This window comes from Amblyomma maculatum, chromosome 4 (assembly GCF_055883805.1).
Source record: "Amblyomma maculatum isolate TAMU_Amacu chromosome 4, ASM5588380v1, whole genome shotgun sequence".
Classification (NCBI taxonomy): Eukaryota; Metazoa; Arthropoda; class Arachnida; order Ixodida; family Ixodidae; genus Amblyomma; species Amblyomma maculatum.
This window is the reverse complement of record NC_139347.1, coordinates 186,805,032-186,813,492: the sequence shown is the minus strand read 5'-3', so window position 1 is coordinate 186,813,492 and position 8,461 is coordinate 186,805,032. Positions and strand designations below refer to the sequence as shown.

Here is an 8,461-nt window from a genome sequence, read left to right as displayed (position 1 = left end):
CTACCCTCATCTTGATCGCAAAAGTACACAAATTCGCACTGCATAAGTGCAGCACCCGATGCCGCCAGGCACGGGCGCTGCGGCCGACGGTACTCCGGTTGTGCGCTGCTCCCTGCTCATCGCTAGGCCTTGTTTCTTTTGCATCGCAGCTACGGCGGACGGCGTTTTAGAATCGTCTGCTTCGCTGCGTCTCTAGTGTAGTCGCTCGCGTGCTCCTGTGCACGATTCTTGCGTGTAGCTTCGGAAAGCGGTGACAACCTGCGCTGCCGAACTGAATGTGCCGAGCTGCTTGCTGCTTTGCGCCGTCGATTCTAGCTCGGACGATGCGTACACATGAGATAAACACGCGTGCACGCTACGCATTGGCACTTCCTAAATGATTTGCGAAAGGACGTCAAAAAAAAAAAAAACACTACACTACAGTATCCTTTTTGTTAATCTCAATTTTAAGATTCGCGGACGAATAATTCGTGCTCACCTGTCATCCGATATCCAAACTCTGTAGCGATCATCAGTCCGTGCTCTCGTCGGTGATACGTACTCGTATACATTCCATTCGTTATGCACAAGAGATGCCTCTCGCCGACCATGATGAAAGCAGCTCCGGTCTAAAAGCGACGACGACATATGTTTGCACGCGGGCAACTCGCACGCTCGATCGTCTGCTAGCATCCATGCAGAGTCGATGCTATCGCAGCTATCGCGTCAACTCCGCGAGGGGTCACCGGCCGCCGTTGGTCAAACCGCAGAAGACGGTACCAAAGAGACTGACCCAGGCAGCGCGATAGAAGAACGCGGTCTTGTAGAAAGCCATGCTCGGCAGGAGTGCACGCTAATTTGCGCGGAATGGGACAGGGATATGAAGGAAAGTGCTCCCTCCGCGGCGGCCGCCGGTATGTGTGGACAGCTTCCCACCTGCAGGCATGCGCTTGCGAACGACCCGAGTCGTTCGGGCTGCTGTCGCACACAATTCAGGGAGGTCAAGAAACTGAAGAAACCGGCGGCCGAGGAAGACAGCAGACAAGGTTGAAAGCCATGCAAACGCAGACGGGACGGGAAAGGCAGAGACCGTGAATGCATGGGCGAAGCTCGGGGAAAACAGGTGCGACGACCGGAAGTCTGAGAACCGAGCGTCACCCGACGACGCTTCGTGGGCGGGGCTAGCGGGGCGGAGTTTCCAAGCTGTTTTCTTCGTTTATTTTTCTGGTTTCTCTGAGTGTTGAGTTGAGGGGAGCGAGGAGGAGCGCCATTTTTAATAGCCGATATCTCTGCTGTTAATGAAGCTAGTTAAAAAATTCTTGCGGTGAATTGACGTGTGAGGGAGTACCTATCTCTTGACCGATTTGCTTTACCCCGTTTTAGGCATTGCATGACCCCTTTAAACCCCAAAAGCAAACCATATTGGAAGCCAACTTAAAAGCAACACAAAAAAAGATGCATTGCATCCAATATCCAATGTTTGCCCTTGATACAAGTGCCACATGACGGCATAGAAACTGTGTAAACATTCGACAGATCGAATTAATTACATTCACATAACGTTGTGCTTAGATAGCATAAATTACAGTGATGAGACTGAAAGCCCATTTGCGTCACAAATCATAACACTCTAATTGAGTCTGCTGTCCACAGGTCTCGGCTCGATGCTTTGGTACCTCGATGACTGACCACTGCCACGAGGCTTGCTGGTTCGTCCCTTCTTCACATTCCGGCAGTTCAGCGTCTGCTTCATGAAGTCCACACTCTGAATGGAACCCGCAGCAGATAAAGGGCTGGCCAGAGTTGGCTTCTTCGACGGCTGCTGTGAAAAGAGCTGGGCATGGAGCAACATAAAGAGCGTGGTCCCAGCGAGGGCGAAAAGCACATCGCCACGACCAATGTCTTGCCGCACGGACAGCAATACGGCACACACCCCTCCCAAGCGGCCCAAACCGAAGAGCCAGCAACTCGCCCCGCAACGCACACGCGTCGGCACCATTTCCAAGACGTTGGCGAATATGAGGACTTTGACCGCGAACGTAAGCGGTTTGGCTAAAAGGAAGAACAATGTCGTTACGTAAGCGCATCCCAATGCGAAACTAAGGCTTATCACGCAGGAAACGCCACCGAGCGTTCCTACTGCTGCGGCTAGTAGATGTTGCGGTGAGAGTTTTCTGAACGTAGCGTAGAGCAGCGCGAAACTTGCGAGGTTGGTTCCGCTTGAGGCCCACTGGAACCAAGCAGTTGTTCCTAATATTACCCTGTCCTCGACGGCCATCAATGAGTATTGTGAGAACGAAGCAGAGAACGATAAGCCGATCATCACGAACGCGCTGCGCTGTACTGCCTTTGCTCTAGTTACGTCTCCTGCTGTGAGCAGCATGCGCATTTCGGTCCTCTGAACCTCTGCCTTGAGCCTTTCCAGCATGCAGTCAGTGTTTGAAACGGGAAAGTGATTTTCTTTGGCGGCAGCGATCATGAGCATTTCGGCTCTGGCCATGTCGTTTACTGCAATGCACCAGCGGGCTGACTCATGCACTGCGGACACCGCGTACAACGTGAGGACAGTCGGGGACAGCATGAAGATCTGGAGAACTATCCAGTTCAGCCCTTTGAGCAGCCGTGCCACAGCAAGCCATACCTCGGCAATCAGCAAGCCTGCGCACATGGCGGCACACAGGTCCCTGTTCCTGTTCTCGTGCGTGGATGCCTCAAAGAATAGTGTGCAGGCGAGGACGGCGACAGTTGCCACGCAGCCAGAGTTGAGAAACCTTGAAAGGACGTACATGTGGTATGATGCTGCGAAACATCCGCCCATCGTGGCCAGCTGCAGCACCGCCATCGCTGTGAGGAGCACGGGCATCCGGCCGACTCGGTCCGCCATCTGCCCGACAGCAGTCATCGCAATTAGCGAGCCGGCTATGTAGAGGCTCTCCGCCATGGCGCGCAACCAGCGTCTGTGGCAGACCAAGTCCCACTGACTTACGATGGTCCTCTTGCTGTACTCCGGGTCGTAGTCCCAATCATCGCAGTCAACAATCAGCGTGTCGTTAGGGTGACCTGGGTGTTTGTAGACGCTGCATCGACTGAAGTGACCGTCCGCCTCTAGAGGGATTGCCGAGTTCCTCCAGGAGGCCGCAGGCACCTTCAATTCGCCCTGTGGCTGCTTGCACCAGTGGTCGACGTCACCAGAGATGAGACTGAAGGCGAGGGTGTGGCACTGCATTGCGCACACGGAGAATATAACGAGATTGAAGAACCAGCGCTGAAAATGACCATGGCCGAACACATCACTGCAGTCATAGCAGTCGCTCGTCACTAAGTCTACTCTACTGAGCCTGCGTCTAGACAGCAGAAGCATCTTAGACGTTAATACGGGAGGTATTTGTAGCTGCCCTAACCTGAACCACGGTCTTCTTCTTCTTCTGCCTTGATATATGGCACATACCCACGAAGGGGGATTGACCAGGGTTCAGTGTGGACTGCCAAATGTCCTACACGAACTGAATTAGTGCAATAAAGCAATTATCAACTAAACAAAAACATAAGATTTAAAATCACAAAATTGATTGAAAGTAAAAATACGAAGCAAAAATTTGGAAGTTTGTAAATGTGGAATACAATTAGCAAGGGAATCTGTCCGTAGCTGTGATGTAGTTATGTAAGTACAGACAAATTTGAGGCAACGCAAATCCTTTCGCACTCGCACCGAAGGAGAGTAGAAGCGGGACCGACAACGTAAATCCCAAGCGTGCAATTGGAGTTTCTAAATGCACCCTCCTCTGATGTGAAAATCTTCGGCAAGCGAGAAGGAAGGGATCAATATTTTCAATCTCATCGCAAGCCTCACAAAGGTTTGTGGGGCTGATCCCGCATCTACATAAATAAAGATTTAGGCGAGGAGTCCTGCATCTCGTGAGAGTCATCGTTATCTCACACTGCCGTGATTTACATGAACGAACTTTCCATGAGTATATGCGATGCTGGTATTCGGCTGTAGATAGCAAGGTTTCATTGCACGAAGCGGCTAGGTATTGATAACGCTGAAAACAGGACATTCCAAAAATGGTGATATTAGGGATGGTACATGAAACGGATGCATCAAGAGCTGATTTAGCCAGGAAATCTGCCGCTTCGTTCTGGAAAATACCGCAGTGACCGGGGACCCAGATGAAGCGTAGTTCTTTCACCCACCCCGGTATGAAATACTTTAGTGAGCAGCTCAAAAGAGCATCCCGTGCTGACTCCAGTGGCAGCAAAATAGAAAGTCTCATAGAAAAAATATTTTTGATTGACTGCAGGGAACGTTCAGTAGTGCTAGTCCAATTGTCATAAACTCTGCTAATAATATCGGTGTGTAATCCCGGACACGCACCGAAAAACTCCAGGAAACAGACTCTGAAAAAAATTCCAATCGCTGCTTTCAGCGCAGTCACAGACGCATCAGTGGCAATCACAGTGTGATCAGGGAACTTTTCAAGGTGATCACATAGGAGACTGGATATTAGACCTGAAGGTAAGTGCTTCACATTAGATGGAAATATATAATCATAATGTATATCCACAAAGGACGTTGAGCAACCAATAGAACATATAGAACCGAGGTCCACACCAATGTTTGCTAAAATGTTCTGCGTGAAAACAAGCTGGGGCATGCAGACCCTTGGCCACTGGTGAGTGAGAAAGAGGGCGGGGTTTGACACAAAAATAAGTATAGCCATACCTGGAGTAGCCTCAAATAATCGCAAGAAAAATCTAACAGTTAGAAGGCGAAAACTGGAGTTAAGGTCCGAATTGCGGGCCTCCAAGTACAGCACAGTGGTAGAGACTGACTGTGGAGGCCCTAGGCAGAGGCGCAGCGCTCGTCTCTCTAAAAGCAGCAAAGGATGCAGCTTATATTTAGGACACCCAGAAAAAAGAATGCAGCCAAATTCCAGAATCGGTCTCACATAGGCTTTGTACAAAAGTAGAAGAGTGTCTCGACGCATACCAAATTTCCTATTACTTATCCGTACGAGCCTACCAAGGGCACGCTCACCTTTTTGAACATTAGACTTGATGTGAGGCCTCCAATCCATACTAGCATCATACGCAATGCCTAAATACCGCACAGATTCCACTTGAGGTATGACATCTGAGCGGTAGTTTAGCGAAACATATAAGGGGGTTTTGGTTTTAAAAACTAGCACAGTACGTTTGGATACATTTAAAACCAATTTAATTTTGTCCAACCAGACCTCACGTGCATTTAGGTGAGCCTGTAGTGAACGATAGAGGTCATGAATATCTTTTGCAGAGGCGAAGAATGCTATGTCATCTGCATATTGCCGCGAAACATTCAAAACAGTATTTGTTGTTTTTTAACAGCCGCCGGCATACAGGCTTATCACTCTGATTCTGGACCGCGTATCAGTTCCGTAATCTTTGTTTGTTAATGCTCGATGTCGCAAGTCACACCTTTATCAGTTTTGTTGTAGCGAAAGATGCACCGAGATCTGTCTCGAAGGTTCCGGCCACTCGGGTGTCTTTCCACAATGTTCCAGCCCGTGCTGGTAGCTGTTTGCGACGTTGTCTAGATTGGTCTGTGCAGCCTTTAAATTGAGCGTTGACGAGTGTGACGAGCATTCTTTGTCCGACGACCGACGAGCACGTTTGCTATCGCCGCCGCCGAGTTGCTTAGTTCCTTTACGGGCGCAAGTCAGCCCCAATAAAGAGTTATTTCAGTACCATCACGCCTGTGTCTACTTTGGGCATGTACGGCCTTGTCACACTACGTGACAATATACATATACAGTGACATCAGGATGAACCGGAATATCGCACATTAATATATTAGAAAGGAGTGGTGAGAGCACAGAGCCCTGGGGTACCCCTCTTGTCTGTGCATAGGTATCTGAGAATAATGAGCCATCAGTGCAAAAGAATTCTCGTCCTTTCAAAAATTTCCTGATCCAATCATAAATGAAGAACGGAGGACGTGAAAATGACCACTTGTTTAGTAGAATGGAATGTTCAATGCTGTCATAGACGTTAGCTATATCGAGCGTCACTAACGCTGATACCTCCTTGTTGCACATTGCAAGATGAATCCTGATTTATAAATCAACATGTACAGACCATATTGAGCACCCATTGCGGAAATGAATCTGGGCAGAACTCAAAGCATTAACCTCTGAAATATGCTTTGAGAGGCGGCCATGCACAATTCTTTCTATTAATTTTACTAGATTCAAAGTCAAAGCTATCGGCCGAATGTTTTTAACATAAAATCCTTTACCAGGGTCTTTCAAGAGCAATATAATTTTTGCCACTTTCCAGACGTGCGGCAGCCATGCAGATTCTAATGATTCGTGGACCAGATCCAGGAGATAATAAGTGACTTCATTAGCTGAAATTTTGAGCACACCTATCGTAACCCCGTCCCAACCTGGAGCCGAGTTTTGCATGGAAGAAATCACAAATAGAAGTTCTGACCTTTCAAACTCAACATAGTGCGAGCAGAAAATGGGAGCGTGCAAGGAAACTCTGCACTGCTCCTGGAAACGTAATGCGTGCCCTTGTGCAATTGGTTCCAACTCATCCTTTGCCTCCTGTGGAGACAACGCTATAGAGGCTTTACAAAAGTTAGCGCCATCTAGTGAAATAAACAGAACCTGTGCGCGGCGGCCATGTTTTGTTCAGTCCGCCCGCGCCTCCCATCGAGAACGCTGTCAACGCGCGCCTTCGTGGAACCCGTGCATGCACCGAAAGGTGCATTGAATACTCACAAGTGATTCTTCCATTTTTTAACATCACAGCAGTCACTGTTAGCACCAAGCTCTATTCGGAATGATGCCAGCATGTTGTTGCGTGCCCTTCTGCAGCACGCGCACCGTCGTAGACGCGCACGGAATCAAGGTATACGCGTGTTTGCGACCGTTTGTTTGCAGTTCTAATCGGCTTTACAAGGGTCACTTGCATCATGTAAAGCATTACTGCACGTCCCTCTGACTGTGAGCTAGCTCACAGAACGTGCTATCTCCTAAAACAGCAAGGTTATTTGGCGTGCTATGGAGCGTTGGGAACTTGAAGGAGAAGCTTATGCTGCGATGGAGAACACGGGAGAAGGAGCAATGCATCTATAACGAACGCTATAGTCCAAATACGTTCTTTGAAACATTCTATACGCAGGTTGCATTTACCATTGTGTATTTGATTTAAGACAGGGGCATGATTACCAAAGGTACTTTTCACAGTTGTACGAAATGGTAGTGCTTGGTGCAGAGAGCAGTACGGTTGTCTAGTACACCCGAGGTGCGTGTTTCACGCTGCAAAAGCAAGCGGCTACCAAACCCGCGGCGTCTAGTAAAGCAGGAAAAGATGACATCCCACTAGTGTGTTGTAATACGCTCACGTGCAGCCCGTTTAGACCGGTCCAGGTCCAGAGCGCGCCGCTCAGGTTCGCATTCTGTGCGTTATACCTGCCAGCGCGGCTGATAAAATAACGAAGCGTGAGCTTCACTTTTGTTTGCTTTGTCGAGCCACCCGATGGTTCGCTAATTGACAGCTACCTGAAATTCAGTGGAATTTGTAAATATGCCGATTTCTTGTTTATTCCATCTGTCAGATAGTAGACATTTGAAGCTGTAACCTCACATGAAAGCGCTGACATGGGAAGCTTCGAGGAACTCTGAGGAAGAGGAACTCGGCTGAAACGAAAAGAAATTTGAATGGTCAACTTACATTACTGCGATGTGTTTGTGTTTGGGGCAACTGGCTGTGTTCATAAAGTCAGATTTGTATTATATCATATGGTTATAAAAAATTACGGGGACACTTAAGCTCCGCAGTTAAAGATATAACGCGATAGCGTCTCTCTCTCTCATACACACACACGCACGATATTTTTTTTCTTCACGTTTTATATTTTAGCTGTTTTATTTATATTATATTTCTATCATTTCTTTATTTAGATTTATTTTATTTGAAGATTTATATTTTTATACGCCAATACTCATGCGTCAGCAACAATCGCTTTCCATACTGAGCAATTTGACACTATTGAACACATTCTTCAATCATTTCAATTAATCATTTACACATTCTAAATTTTCTTCCTTAGTATCATCAAGCACCGGTTTTCCATTCTGAGCATTATGACACCTTTAAACCCTTAATTTACAATTTTCCCTTTTTTCGTTTCTTTATTTCATCAATTGATCAATTAATAACGAAGGTTTAATTCACTCGTCATCGCCTATCGCACACCAATCAATCTTAAATCACTGGAAGCACAAATTACCATGGCATATATTTTATTTTACGCAGCCCCCGATTATTTTCGAAACTCGTGCCAAATACTGCATCGACGACATGGAAAGGAAAGTGTTCAGCGCCAGTCCGACTTACTTCAAGTTACGAACGATTCTTTTATCATAAAATAAAATGCTTCCTCGCTCATTTCACCAACCAAGTATCTACCAGTAGGATGAGCGACGGTGAT

General features: G+C 47.5%; 1 protein-coding gene across 1 annotated transcript; it reads right to left on the bottom strand.

The window, feature by feature from the left end:
• Positions 1–1,609: 1,609 nt before the first annotated feature.
• LOC146193844 (solute carrier family 22 member 7-like) lies at positions 1,610–3,205 on the bottom strand. Its single transcript, XM_084600625.1, has 2 exons — positions 2,342–3,205; positions 1,610–1,813 (listed from the first exon to the last, which is right to left on the bottom strand). The coding sequence occupies exons 1-2, from the start codon at positions 3,203–3,205 to the stop codon at positions 1,610–1,612; spliced, it is 1,068 nt and encodes a 355-aa protein (XP_084456751.1).
• Positions 3,206–8,461: the final 5,256 nt, after the last annotated feature.

Coding starts and splice junctions, on each gene's coding strand:
- LOC146193844 (XM_084600625.1), bottom strand. CDS start 3,205: ATGCAGTGCCACACCCTCGCCTTCAGTCTCATCTCTGGTGACGTCGAC. Junction 1,814..2,341: donor TGCTGCTCACAGCAGGAGAC/GTAACTAGAGCA, acceptor CTCCATGCCCAG/CTCTTTTCACAGCAGCCGTC.